Source organism: Toxotes jaculatrix, chromosome 19 (assembly GCF_017976425.1).
Source record: "Toxotes jaculatrix isolate fToxJac2 chromosome 19, fToxJac2.pri, whole genome shotgun sequence".
Lineage (NCBI taxonomy): Eukaryota > Metazoa > Chordata > Actinopteri > Toxotidae > Toxotes > Toxotes jaculatrix.
Window position 1 is genome coordinate 20,955,862 of NC_054412.1, and position 14,878 is coordinate 20,970,739.

Sequence of the window (14,878 nt, forward strand, 5' to 3'; positions counted from 1 at the left end):
TATACTGTAACCAAAGACGCTGACAATAAATGTCATGTAGTAGTTAATTAAGATGCTTTATTTTTTTAAAGATGAAGATCATATTCTAATTTTTTGGAGATTTGATTTTTTTTTAAACCTGTCAGTAACTGAATGTTCACATTTGAACCATCTGATCATATTCCTTATTTCTTTTCTATTAATTCTGCAGAGTTTTTACAGAATCCATTATTTAGTAACAAATTATTATTAAAATCCCAGACACCTCAATATTCCAACATAGTGGTCAGTGAATGGTGATGCAGCAATAACTCCTGAGAGATCAACCAATAATCCCCAATGAGCTGATCCATGTGTATTTGGGGCTAGACATCCTCCAGTATTCATGTTGACTACAGACTGGTCAAAGTGTTGTTCTACTCAGGTTTCTGTGAGGTACCTGATCTAACTATGAACTCTGCGCTTCATGAAAATATCCCCTCATTGCTACATACAAGACTGCAGTCTGCAGTCCACACTCTGAGGGGTCTTAAGAAGTGGCTAAACTTCCCGCACTGGGGAAGATCTACACCACCAGGTGCCTCAGGAAAGCAACCAGCATCTGGCAGCAATGCTGCCATCAGGCAGACACTATAAAGCCCTCCACACCCACACAACCAGACAGAAGAACAGCTTCTTCCCCAGAGCTGTGGCTTCTCTAAATCAGTCCAAGAAACTCTCTGCTTGACACACAAACCATGTCAACGGCTTACATTGTCACCATGCTGCTGCACTTAAAAAATATTACGTGCAGCTCTACAGTTTCATTAAAAGCTATTACAAACAGATGAACAGCATATAAACTAAAAGCATCTTAACCATGTTTAGTGGAGGAACCACTGGATGTTCAGGGGAACCACCTGAATATTCCTTGTAAGTTGACTACGACAGCCCGTAGTCAGCTGGCATAACAGCCCCCGAACGGATCAAGCGGTATAGAAGATGAATGAATGAATGCATGAAAGATTATACAATAGAATTTAATGAGGGATTATGAATGATTTATATAACTAATGATGCAAAGTAGACCGGGGATGAAGTACATCCGCCTGTACAGTAGGTGGCAGTATGTGAGCAACAGTTGCAGGCCGCCATAAAACCAAGCGAGGAAGAAGAAGAAGAGCCAAAACTCAATCACATCAGGTGGCGGCAACGTCGAAAAGAGGAAGAGGACCAACGTCAAGCCCGCTCAACACAACTCTGCTTGTTTACACCGGGGAAGGAAACCAACAAATGTCTTTGTCTTTGTAAGCTACGGTGAGTAACCTTTCTGCCTGTCACTCGTCAGCTGTTTAAGCAGAGCTTACAGCACAGTCGGTTAGCCATCTTCCCCTGTAAGCTAACTTATTAGTGTGACTGCGGCTCAGAGTTATGATGTGTAAAGGCAGAGGACGAGGGACGGTCTGGGTCTGGGAAAATCCTGAACGGGCTCGTTACCAAACACCGAAACGCCTGTCTTGGTGTGTAAGGACAGATATGTGTGCAGCCACAATATCACTGACAGTGTGTGTTCACTTTATTGTTCCCGTATTGATTATTTCATGAAGTACGAATAGTCGCATCTTGGTCGTATCTGAGTTCGTAATTCCTCCATACTGAGATCATGACAGCAGCTCTTAATGTTCAGATTCATGTTCAAATCTCAGAACAGAACATTTTTGGATTAATCAGGAAAATTGTACAATTTATACTAAAGTGAAAGGCGAAACGGAACATACATGAAAGGTGATGAGAGCTTTTGCAGAGGTGTGTGCATGCACTTCTGCCAACTAAAAAATATTTGATCCGAGAATATGTGATTTTCATTTGATTACTTTATCTGCTGCTTTGTTGTTTAATCAATAGAAATGCTGCAACTCACAGATCACTTTATTAGGAACACCTGTACACCTGCTTGTAATCTAATCAGCCACATCATCACATTGCAGCAGACCAGAGCATGAACACCTACAGGTCAGAAACATCAGAATGAAAATGATGTGATGAATCATATCAACATGGAGCAGAAGCTCATCTTGTGGAATCCATGCCATGAAGATCAGAGACTGTTTTGAGAGCATAGGGAGACTCTGCCTGGTATTAGTATGGTGTTCCTAATAAAGTGCTCAGTGAATGTAAATTATTTTTCAAGGAAAAAAAAATGACATAAATGCACAAGTTTACTTTTAGCAGTGTGGGGATTTGCTGCTATTCTGTGTCTTACATAGATAAACTGAGTATCTAAACTGGACTGGACTGTTGGTCAGATAAACTATTTGGAAGACGTAACTGTTGGCTTTAGGAAACTGATTGCTATTTTCACTATTTTCTATCAATTTATGGGTAAATTACTAATTAATGATTAAAATAACCAGAAGATTTGTGAATAGTAATGAAAATAATCATTGTTTGCAGCCTTTTTGTCACATTTCAACAAAGAAGTTAGTGAAAGGCACATTCTGGTGGATGATGTTTGAGGAATCCATGCAGAAGCATAGAACTCTCATTCCTGAATGCACGTGAATGTATTTATAACCAGTCGATTTCTCTTGCTGGAACTTGCTAGAGCTGCTTTAACTCCAGTGGACATGACATTTGTCTTATTTCGGGTTATATAAATATCAAACCCTTATCATTGCTTTGTTAATTTCTGTTCTTCCTGGACTTCAGGTCACATCACTTCACTATGCTGATCAGCCCAGAACAGGAGGTCCTGATTGGCCGGGTGTTTGAAACCTATCTAGCAGAGCATCACCATGGCGACATCCTCCAGCTTATTGCAGATACCAATGACGAGACCCATCACCCTGTTGTTGTTAATGCCATGACACTGTTTGAGGCCAATATGGAGGTAATGTCAACACAATTCAAAACACAATCTGTTGTATTCAAACAAAAGTCGAATGTAAAGTTGTATGAAAAGTGGTATATAAATAAAGTCTGGCTGATTGTTTTATAATTCTTAACTGTGATTAAATCCCTTAGATCAAAAAACAATTTACAAATCATTCATCATTCACTGTGCTGTGATATACTGTGTATATACTATATGTAGATAGGTGTGTGTGTGTGTGCATGTATGTGTATTTCATAAGAGAGAATGACTTTAGTACACTCTTACATTTACTCTGTGTTTACACTAATTACATGGTATCTGTACTCTGTGTGGCCACAGGTTGGGGACTATTTCAACGCTTATCCCAGTGGCGTCCTGGCTATATTTGATAAAGTGTTGCACAAAACCGCCGTGGAGTTATCACAGAACGCTTCTCCCGAGCACCACAGTGGACAAAGAACCAAAGAGCAGAGAATGAGACAGACTCTTCATACCCGCATTACAGGTAAGATTTCCACAGGGCAGCGATGGTCAGATGTTACCAGATGTTGCTCAGGGCTTGCATTGTGAAGCTGGATGGTATTCAGACTGTCACATATATACAGCAAAACAATTTATAAGTCATTTTTTTGGAGAGAGAGAGAGAGAGAAGAGGCGAGGCAGTGGTCTTGTTTGGTCTCGATGGTCTGTGTCAAACACTGTCATGTTTAGTGTTTGCTGCTGCTTTGTCTGTTAAATTCATTTCTTCTTTTTGTCTAATATGCGTGTCTAGGTTTGCCAGTGTGTCCAGAACTGACCAGAGACACCATTCCCAGGTCCAGAGATGTAGGGCATTTTTTGTCTGTCACAGGTACCGTCATACGTACCAGCGTTGCCAAGGTAACAGCACGGCACATGTTCGGTTTTTAAAAAATTAGTTGAAACTGAATTGTATACTGCTCGTCACACCCTTTTAGCGCTTACGCCCTTTAACAGCAGCTCTTATTTTTTAAGTGAAGTAAACTTGATGATACTACTGTAGTTGCACGTGTAGAATATTTATTTGAATCAACTGGTTACATTAACAGTTGACAGGACTGCAATACTGTTTTTACAACAAAACCAAAACTGAAGCAGTGTCTTGTCCCCCTCTCATAGGTTCTGGAGTACGAGCGTGATTACATGTGCACAAAGTGTCGTCACGTTTTCACGATGCAGGCTGATTTTGACCAGTTCTACACCTTCGTCCCACCGGTGGCCTGTCCTAATCCTAATGTCTGTAACTCATACAAATTCAGCTGTCTGTCTGGAGGATCTGAGCCTGCTGTCTGCAGGGACTATCAGGAGATCAAGATACAAGAGCAAGTAGGGAACCTGTGCATGCAATCCTAAATTTTCCCAATTACTAAACAAATTGATCTCTCTCACAGTTTTGTTATTGCTTGCCCCCTTTACCTCAGGTGCAGAGGCTGTCAGTGGGCAGTATTCCTCGTTCCATGGTGGTGGTGCTTGAGGACGATCTGGTTGACAGTTGTAAATCTGGTAAGAACTGTAAATAGCAATGTTTGAGAAGAGACACTCGTCAAAGCTTTGCTGCTACGTCTGTGTTTCGTTATGTTGACTGCCTGTGACGTGACAGGTTGTGGTGTCAGTGTCAATTCAATTTTGGACTGTATATGGGCTGCCCTCAGGAGATGACGTGACCGTCTATGGGGTGATGCGCCAGCGCTGGAAGCCCTTTTATGATGGCGCTCGCTGTGAGGTGGAGCTGGTTCTCAAAGCGAACAACATAGAAGTAAACAACCAACAGGCTGCCGCTGCTCTGCTCATGAAGGACGTTCAGCAAGAATTCGAGGACTTCTGGGATAGCTACAAACATGATCCCATAGCTGGTATGTAAGAATTTCCCTCATCACACTAAAAAATCAACTACATTTTTGTTTCTTGCTTTATTCCGATTTCTTTATTATTTTCATGTCATTCTCTCCCCTCACTCTAGGTCGGAACCAGATCTTGTTGAGCCTGTGCCCACAGGTGTTTGGAATGTACGTGGTTAAACTGGCAGTGGCCATGGTGTTGGCTGGTGGGGTGCAGAGGATAGATTCTTCTGGGACCAAGATCAGGGGTATTTCTCTTATTTCTTATGTGTTTAAATCCAGAAGAACACTGGTACCTCAGTGTTTTTGTAATTTTGTAATAATAAAAATGGCCATAACTTATTTTCACTATATATTTTCACAGCACAGGAAGCACTGGTAAAATGATTTGTTTTAGGTCTAATTACCACTGAGCCTTTTGGTTATACCATCTACCACACCAATAAAAGGATTCAGCCCACCCTCTTAAGACTGACAAGCTATTAAAAATGACAAATGACAGCCAATCACTATGCTAGTTATTGGACAAATTGGTCCTTTGTGGAATCCTGTCTTACAGTGGAGTTAAATCTTGTCCTCTCTAGGGGAGTGTCACATGTTGCTTGTTGGTGACCCTGGCACAGGGAAGTCTCAGTTCCTGAAGTACGCAGCTAAGGTCATGCCTCGCTCTGTACTCACAGCTGGAATTGGATCAACAAGTGCAGGTAGGCCCTGTTCACTGTCGACATAAACTTAACCAGTTGCTTAATGTATTACTGAATTAGCTGATTTTCTTGACACATAATGTGGTTTGCTGCAGGACTGACAGTAGCGGCAGTGAAAGATGGAGGCGAGTGGCACCTGGAGGCAGGAGCCCTGGTTCTGTCAGATGGTGGTTTGTGCTGCATTGACGAATTCAACAGTATCAAGGAACACGACCGCATCAGCATCCATGAAGCTATGGAGCAACAGTCTATTAGCGTGGCCAAAGCTGGGTAAGACAGTCATGCATTTACACATATAGTTCATATATATTTATAGCTCATAGTATTCTAGCTAAGGCAGATGCCTTAGCTAGAATATCAGAATAGAGAGGGCGAACATGTGGTTACTACTACTTACCCTTACTTTTGTTTCTTCTGTATCTTCTTTCATCCCTCCCCAAGTATTGTGTGTAAGCTGAACACTCGCAGCACCATCCTGGCAGCCACGAACCCTAAAGGCCAGTACAATCCCAATGAGCCCGTGTCAGTGAATGTAGCTCTGGCCAGCCCTTTGCTGAGCCGTTTTGACCTGGTCCTAGTTCTGCTGGACACCAGAAACGCAGAGTGGGACCGAGTCATCTCCTCTTTTATTCTGGAGGACAGAGGTACATTAAGTTCCTTTTTGAATTTTGAAATGAAATGCTAAAAGCAAAGCAAGGAGGGGCTCCATGATCAAAGTGGTGAACTGTCAGTGGTCTTGTTTTGCTCTCAGGAGTGCCTGCTGACTCTTCCAACCTGTGGTCCATGGACAAAATGAAGGCTTATTTCAGCGTGATTAAACACTTGCAGCCGCAGGTGTCCGAGGAGGCCAACAGCATCATGACGCGTTACTACCAGCTGCAGAGGCAAAGCGACGGCCGCAGCGCTGCCCGCACCACCATCCGCATGCTGGAGAGTCTGAGCAGGCTGGCTGAAGGTGAGGATGGACTCAGGATTCACCTTTCACTTTCAGCACTGTTCTTTTTACTTCCAGATATTTTACTCAAACTAAAATGCTTGAAAATTATTTAAGGTTTGGAAGTCATTCAGTTAAATCAAGAGATGCAGATATTTTTCTAGTGAGCTGAATGGTCAGTTGTCAGAGATTTTATTTGTTTGTCTGAAGACAGTATGCTCTGGAGCAGGTTAACCATGGACTGTAGGCTACCATGGTGATATACCCTGGTTAAAGGTGAGCCAGCTTTGTGATACTGGAAAACCAGAGTTACAGTTGTATAAAAAAAAGGTTTGGGTAAAATACATAGTGTGTTGATTTTTGAGGTGAAAAAAAATCTAAATCCCTGAAGTAAGCACATACTAAAAGATCATATTAATGCACCGTTACTTCTTATTACATCAACTTAAGGAATAGAAAAAAAAATAATGCCAAGTCATCTGCCACACATCCCCCGAAGCTGAATATTATTTCCACCCCCACCCCTGAAGAGTTAGTAAGGTGTTTTCTTAATCAACTGCTGCTCCTTTTCTCCAGTTTTGACTTCATCCGTTCGCAGAACTTGTTTCCGAAAGCGCTCTGGCTTATCCAGATGTTATTTTACAGATTTCAGATGTTGACTTTTGTGAAGAGGTTGCAGGTAAGGTTTCCCCTCTGATGTTCCACTTCCATGTAGACCACCACCGCTCTTGTGTCAGCTAAACCTTCATCCTTTGCAGTCATTTGGGGGTTTGGGGCCACTGTTACTGTTGAATTTTTTCATTTTTATTTATTTATTTTAAGTTTATGATGTTCAGGTGCAGTAATATTTGAAAACAGGGTCATTTTTAAATGTCTGCTTGCTACAGGGGTGGAATGGCTTTTTCTCTGACACTCCGTACACAGTATTGTTCTGTGTATTGCTCCATGCATTTCATTGAAGAAGTTAATTTGATAACTTTGTCTTATAATCAACCTAAATCAACTGTGTTTATTTCCTTAAAAGTAACAGCAAATACCACTCAAAGTGCTTTACACTACAAGATACATTCACACACACATTCATGTGCTTTTTCTATGCATACAGGGCTTGAGTGTCACTGACCTTCTGAAACTAGCGGAGCTGTCTCCCTCACACAGAATTGTTTTGTTTTTTTTTAACCTTGCAGCTCATGCCAGGCTCATGTACAGAGAGACGGTGACCATAGAGGACGCTGTCATGGCTGTTTCTGTCATGGAGTGCTCAATGCAGGTAAGGAGAAAACAGTGTGAGCTTCTATCAAATGTTAACTGGTGACTACATTGATTGATGATGCAGCCAGTAATACGATAGACACTATCTGGACTTTTGGAGAAAAATAGACTAAACACCAAAACGTTTGCACTGTACTGTGTATTAGGTTTGCTGAAAATATGTGCGGACAAAAAAAAAACGGAAACGCTACACAAGAGATTTTTATCACCTCACAAATAAATTGGCGTGTGTTCACTTAAGTTGGCGTACTCCAGCAATTACACCCATCCCCTGCTACAAGAATGTAACGGTAGAGTCTGATGGGGAAAAACTCCATCAAATTGTAAACATTATAATCTGCCTTCACGGTCCATGTTGCACCACCACCAACAAGAGATATGAGCTAAGGTTCAGGAGACGTGTATACAGTATTTCAACCCACACAGGCCAGTGCAGTTATGCAGTTATCTCTCCAAAGTCAAGTGTAGTTACTCTTTAAGCTCAGCAGAAATATTGAATTGATTGATGTTTGCTGTTAATTGATTCATCTTGATCTCTTGATCCATCTCCCCAGTGACACTGCAGTCTGTGATGCAGTGACAGTCTATAACCGCTGTCCTCTTTTAGGGCGGTGCTCTGCTGGGAAATATAAATGCATTGCTCACCTCATTCCCTGCTGACCCCGGAGAGCAGTATCAAACTCAGTGTCAGGTGCTGCTGGAAGGACTGAACCTGCCACGGCTCCTTAGAAAGGAGATGGACAGACTGGCCAGGTGAGTGACTGACTGCTTTTCTGCTTTGTTGAATGTCAGTCAGTGAGTGAAATACATTAACACCATGTCACCCACCTGCAAATTTTTGCTCTCATGGTTTTTGCTGCACAAAGTGAAGAAGAAGAAGAATGAGAACAAAAACAATATGGCTCCTGCATCTTCCCTGCTAGGACTCCTAAAAAACCACCCATACTGTTGCACTGTATCCCTTCAGGATTTTTACCTTTATATGATAGTTAACAGTGACCTGGCCAGATATGAACCGTAGACGTTGGAGTTATGTGGCACTTGTTGTAACCATTTGGTCACCAGTGCACTCTGGGTGGCCAGTGTAGTTTATTTGTCTCATGTTGTGGTTATGTTTTCTCTTCTTAGTACGTCCTCTTTGGTAGCAAAGGAGTTGATCCATATTTTCTTTGTTCACTAGGCTGAAGAGCAACCCCTCAGAGGCCTCCCAGTGTGATCCACCCACTGATATTTACCAGCATCAGCTCAGAGACACAAACACCATCAACAAAACACGCCGCCATGACGTCACCAGTGACTGCAAGGGTGATGTCACCGTGGAGAGTGGTTTGGACTGGTTCCACGCCATCTCTCCATCAGCATCACCAGATGACATGACCTCGCCCGTGCTGACATCAACTCAAGCAAACCGACATCAAACTCCAAACTCTAGCTGGTCTACGGCAATCAAACAGCCAAACTGTCAAACCGAGAAGGACGTTAACCATGGTGGAAGAGTTTCCTCTCCTTCAGAGGAAGGCAACAGTAAAAGTGGGAATAATGAAAATGTTCATAGTGAGGGTCAAAAAGATGAACAACATCCAAAGAAACCTCAGTGTGTGTTTCAGAAGGTTTCTAAGAACCTGAGAGACAGAAGACTCAGGAAGCTGGAGCTGAATAATCAGCAGTGTGACAAAGAGGGAGGAGGAGGAGGACATGGAGACAGGGTGGTGTCCCCAGATAGAGCGAGAAAAACTGTGACAGATTTAGTTTTAAATACGACACAGTCATCGGGCAAAAACCGCCCCTCAAATAACCTCATCCAGGAGAACCAGTCCTCTGGGAGAGAAAGTAGATTTGAGGAGGAAGACAAAAGGGACCAGGCTAAGACTGGGACTAAGAAGATTTGTGCTGTGCTGAGGGAAAAGATGGCAGCTGAAGCTGAAACAGGTAAAGACCTGCACGCAAAGCTGTCAGGCTTTATATTCAAACCAAAGCAGATGAGACCTTTATTAAACAACCGGGACTTTAACAGCAGCTCCGACGTCAGCGCGAGTGAATGTAACCAAGGCAGTGGAGATCTCCACATCAACACAGAAAACAGAATAAGTAAACAGAGGCCACTTAGTCAGAATGAGTCAGCCAGTCCACTTACACACACAGAGAGGAACGAACGAAAGAAAAAACAGAACCAGTACCAAAATCTCCTGGAGGGTGGAAGCAGGAGGAAACAGGTGAGCTATGTCAGTGAGGTGGGAGACAGTGGGTCAGGGGACGGTACTTGTTTAACATCATTAGAGCTGGATAAGGACGTGTCTTCCTTTGGGAAGGACAAATCAGCACAGGGAAAAACTGTAAGTAGGATAAAGGGGAGCGATGACATCGAAAATCAGTGTCAGCAACACAGAAGTAGAGTTAACACTGCTGATAAGACTGCTGTAGATGGCTTTCCTGTCACCCCACCAAGCACCTACACCAATGGTCCAGCACGGGTTCAGTCAGGCCACTCAAAATCCACTGTGGCTTCTTCAACCCTGGCTAAACTCTCCAGATTCTCATTCACCTGCACGACTGATCCCGTAACCACAGCTCAAACCAGAGAGGAAAAAAATCCTGCTGCAGCGATAAAAGGTTTAGGTCAAAGAAACGGCGCTGAATGCTCGAGAGCAAATTCTGATGTCAAGAAAACTCCAGATTCCCTCCAACACAGTCTCTTAGGACAGGAGACAAACTCCGCAGACACCATGGGCAAAGTAAAGGATGTTTTACACACCACAGTTCTCACACCAGGATGGGGACATGAACAAGAGACAGACACAGAGTCCACTCATGCTGCAAAAACACTGATCAGTGACGGTCCTGCTGTCAATGTGAAGAAGAGGAAGTGTTTTGAGCTGGGCCCTCCACCGAGGAGTGCGTGTGGTGCTTCTAAGGGTCCATTCTCGGGACTGTCCCTATTCGGCTCTGTTGAGGTAAGTAACGATGTCCTCGACACGGACTGGGACCAAGAGGTCTCAAAGAAAGCCAAGGTTTGAGATCATAGGGCTGGTTAAAGGAGAGTACCACAATATTCCATCACTGTCACTTTTCACTTCCTGGTTGTGAGGTATTGGGTGTATAGAACTGTATTTTCGATTTTTCATCATGTTAATAAAACACATGTGAAACAGCTCCGTAATTCATTACATGATTCCTGATATCGACGGTGGGATTTTCTCAGTACGGCAGGTGTCCAATCAAGTTCTGTCCTGCTTCCGCCAAAGCTGACAGAGGGCTTTTATTTTTGAGACTTGTCATCACCCCCCTTAATGGGCCCGAAGCTGCAGATTAAAGTCGTGTTGGACAACACTGTGATAGATCCTAATCCTAAAGATCAAGAATTAACTTCCCATTTTACCGAGAAACCACTGTGTTCCTCATTTTCTGGTATTTTTGGGGATTTGGGGACACATGGTGACAGCATGATGCGGGGATGTTTGAGGAAGTCTGAGGAAGATGGTGAAACAGAGAGGTTACCTGGACAACCGTTTCATGGACACAGTGTCATGGAAATTAAACACACAATGACATTATAATGCTGTAATGGTTTCCCCCTTGTCCTCATGATTTTATTACATTTCACTAAACCATATGATTCACAATTTAAAGTTCAACTGAAACAGTGGGTGGAGGAGCTGCACTTGTAATCTACCCTCAGTCCAGTATGTGCAAAAAAAAAAAAAAAAAGCTGCTGTACCATCAGTGCAGCTTCACTCCTCAACAAGGATCATCAAAACAACAATTCAAGGAAAATAAAACCCATTAACACACACTTCTGACTTTTTGAATATATAAAACAGCAAAATGACAAAAGGAATTTAGATGACACACAGCTGGAAACATGTTAATCATAGGTAATCATATGGTGGGTGTCCAAACTACAGCCTGTGGGTGTGCAAGTTCCTTTAAAATGAAAATGACCCGTTTGTCCTATTGACTGTAGTGAAATGTAGTTCCTGTTGTGTGTGTTAGACATTATTCACTCACTCCTGCTGGGTGACGTGATGAGCACCACACTGAAATCTATTCTCATCCTACCCAGAGGCAACATGGGGGACATGTCATCTAATACTAAGGCATGCACTGGTTTGGACATGGACCTGAAAAGTTGGGACACCCGTCAGAGCAAAGCTAGAAAGATTCTGGGAATGTTTTACTGTAAGACTGTGTTGATTTAATGAGTTTTATTATTAAAAATCAGTTTTAGGCTCGAAGGAGAAATATTTCCACTGTACAGGAGCAGAACCCGGGAAAATTCTGAAATGGTGACTCTGAACCAGTTCTTCAGCCACAGTCTGTGAGATGACTGATATCGATGCAATTTACATTAGCAATATGTAATCCTAAAACTCATTTCTTTAAAGCTGTAAATGTAAGTAAAATATTATAGTCTATTACTGTAGAAACACTCTGACATGTCTAACAGTTTTGAAAAAGCGAGGTCCTCGGCAGAGTTCAGGATCCATCTGAAATCTGAACATCTGTGTTCAGTCCTTCAGCACAGTGTTACCCTCTCACCGTGCTTTGGTTTGGTCAAATTGTAGATTTCTGGGGGAATTGAGCCACTGCTCCTCCTTTTCCTCTCCCTCGTCTTTGAGATAATCAGGTGGATCATCTCCATGATGTTGAGGATCACGGAGAGGAAGGACATGGCCAGCATAAAGACGATAAAGATGTTTTTCTCTGTGGGACGACTTATGTAGCAGAGAACCTCTGATGGACAGGGGTAGTGGGAATATCGAATGAAAATAGGCATAAATATGAAGCCGTAGAGGTAGTACTGGCCTACAATGAACGCCACTTCGAGCACGATCTTGAATATCAGCTGTATCATGTAGCTGACCAGCAGGACGCCCTTGAGCTGCACTTTGCCACGGTCATCAGAATACTTTGGAGCTTTAACCATCCCATTCTTACTAAGTTTCTGCTCCAGACGGTTCCTCAGCTTGTTTTCCTTGCGAATCACCAGCAGGACGTGGCCCAGATAGATGAGTGTTGGCGTGGAGACAATGAGGATCTGGAGGACCCAGAAGCGCGTGTGAGACAGGGGGAAGGAGTTATTGTAGCAGGCGTTCTTGCAGCCAGGGCTTTTGGTGTTACAGTTCATGTTCGCTTGTTCATCTCCCCATATTCTATCTATGCCAGCAGCCAGGATGAAGATCCTGAAGAGGAAGAGAACACTCAGCCAGACCTTCCCCACTACAGTGGAGTGTGACTGCACCTTGTCCAACAAATCAGACAGGAAGGACCACTCCCCCATGATGAAAACCTGTGAGAGAGACATGAAAACCACATTTCTGTTTCATACAACATAAAAGAAAGACAGTGAAGAGAAAAAAAAAAAAATATATATATATATATACTGCCCATGACTGAGTCAAACTGCTAGAATGGGTTTCATGTGAAATTATAAAGGGACTCTCCCCTATCAATAGGTGAAGATGGAAGAAGCATGATGGGGTTAAGGCCATGGTTACACTGTTCTACATACTACAATTACCTGTACTCAGCCCTGAAGAGAGGTGTGTCACAGTAAAACATCCTTTTCTCAGCCCATGTATACAGGGGCAAGGAGGAAATACTGATCTCAAAGCATAAAGAGCCTGTGAGAGTAACGCTGTAGTTTGTGATCTGGTTGTGTGGTAACAGTACCAAGCAGGTTGATCTGAACATTAAAAAAAAAAACCCATCATAAGACCCTTGATTCAGACAAGGAAAAGGTCAATCAAGGACAGGGGACAGAGCCTTCTTCCAGGTTAGGCACACACGCAGGGCTAATCAAATAACTACAGTGCATCAGTGTTTGTGTGAATACACACAGTTGCCGTCAGACAGAGGTGAGCTCTCAGCACAGGCTGCACCAACACCGTAAAACACATTCTTGACTGCACCAGTCTCAGCGGCTTTACAGTTAACACTGACAGATAATGAGTGACTTTGGAAACAGTCACATCATGTGCTGTTTCACTTGTTGCTGTAGTTTGCATTTTAGGAAGTTTCATAACAGTGGAACTTTAGAGGCTGATATTGTTCACACTGAAAGCACATCATTTCATTTATGCTGACTGGACTCCAGTGCAGATATTGAGGAATTTAAGTGATTTACTCAGCTTTTTTTTTAAATCTTAAAATCAAAGCAGAACTGAACTGAAAGAAATGTAGCTGTCTCACATCCCTACACAAAGAAAGCCGGTTGTGAAATTCTAGCTCACTAGATACATAGAAAGAAATCAGGACAAGTCAGACGGGTTGCAACAGATCACAAGTGAAAGTCACTCAAACACTCTTTCTAAGTATTGTTCAGGAACCAGACTGTTCAGTTAACGAAAAGATAAACACCAGCATCATGGATAGTAGAATAGAAAGATTTTATATGTGATTCGTCATGCTCATTCATTTACAAATGCATTTTTTTCATAATGCACAATGCTAATTTTTTTTTTTTTCTTGAATTATAGATTTTGAGTTGTAAGTGACACCAATGCCAGAAGTACTGGGCTGCAGAAACCAGACATTATGTGCCGGATAATAAATGAGCATCTCAGGACACAACACCTCCAGCAAAAAAAAAAAAAAAAAAAAAAAAAGATTTCTCAGGTATGTTATTAACATCTTATAACAATACATTTTACACCTCAGACTGTTCATTAATCAAACTTTTGGAAGGCTGTGAAATATAAACAGAGAATTCAGAGTTTCCACATTTACACTGATTAATAATTGATATGAATCTATTCAACGTTAACTCTTCAAACAGCGATAAGTGTTCCTACCTCAGTGATGACCACTGCCTTGTCAGTCCCTTTACTGTGACCGGCTTTCTCTCACTTCCCTCTTATAATTCACGCTGATGATTGCAGAATCATAAGATGCCTCCCAGGTTTGACTGACCCACCCACACTCCCTAACGACGACGTGACTGTCTGTCACTCAGCAGTGTTGAAATAAACAGATGCTGAGAAATGATAGCTTAATTACCCACTGTTGACAAAAAGTGAAACCATGTCAGTTCTTCCAAGATGGGATGAATAACTCTCACTCCTATGAAAATGTCTGCTTATGTAGAAGAAGGCTGGCGCCACAGGCTGGGTTCAGCTGCTGGTCAAAGGGACAGAAATCCCCAAGGGCCCTGAATGCTTCAAGTGGTTTATACTAATTTAATTAAAATGTGCTTTACCATTAAAACACAATGTCAGCTGACATCATAGGGGCCTTAAGGGTCCTGCTTCATTACCTAATCTTGAGGCCCTATCTTGAAGAG

General features: G+C 42.5%; 2 protein-coding genes across 2 annotated transcripts; one reads left to right on the forward strand and one right to left on the reverse strand.

The window, feature by feature from the left end:
* Nucleotides 1-1,170: 1,170 nt before the first annotated feature.
* mcm9 (minichromosome maintenance 9 homologous recombination repair factor) lies at nt 1,171-10,741 on the forward strand. Its single transcript, XM_041064797.1, has 15 exons — nt 1,171-1,275; nt 2,668-2,848; nt 3,173-3,338; nt 3,606-3,712; nt 3,971-4,177; nt 4,273-4,354; nt 4,504-4,704; nt 4,812-4,937; nt 5,274-5,393; nt 5,489-5,663; nt 5,835-6,037; nt 6,145-6,348; nt 7,515-7,597; nt 8,207-8,352; nt 8,780-10,741. Exons 2-15 carry the CDS (start codon nt 2,684-2,686, stop codon nt 10,611-10,613), a joined length of 3,819 nt encoding a protein of 1,272 aa, XP_040920731.1. The 5' UTR covers nt 1,171-1,275; nt 2,668-2,683; the 3' UTR covers nt 10,614-10,741.
* Nucleotides 10,742-11,172: 431 nt separating this feature from the next.
* On the reverse strand, nt 11,173-14,437 carry LOC121199838 (gap junction Cx32.2 protein-like). Its single transcript, XM_041064799.1, has 2 exons — nt 14,391-14,437; nt 11,173-12,886 (listed from the first exon to the last, which is right to left on the reverse strand). Exon 2 carries the CDS (start codon nt 12,875-12,877, stop codon nt 12,113-12,115), a length of 765 nt encoding a protein of 254 aa, XP_040920733.1. The 5' UTR covers nt 12,878-12,886; nt 14,391-14,437; the 3' UTR covers nt 11,173-12,112.
* Nucleotides 14,438-14,878: the final 441 nt, after the last annotated feature.

Coding starts and splice junctions, on each gene's coding strand:
- mcm9 (XM_041064797.1), top strand. CDS start 2,684: ATGCTGATCAGCCCAGAACAGGAGGTCCTGATTGGCCGGGTGTTTGAA. Junction 4,178..4,272: donor AGATCAAGATACAAGAGCAA/GTAGGGAACCTG, acceptor CCTTTACCTCAG/GTGCAGAGGCTGTCAGTGGG. Junction 6,349..7,514: donor TCTGAGCAGGCTGGCTGAAG/GTGAGGATGGAC, acceptor TTAACCTTGCAG/CTCATGCCAGGCTCATGTAC.
- LOC121199838 (XM_041064799.1), bottom strand. CDS start 12,877: ATGGGGGAGTGGTCCTTCCTGTCTGATTTGTTGGACAAGGTGCAGTCA.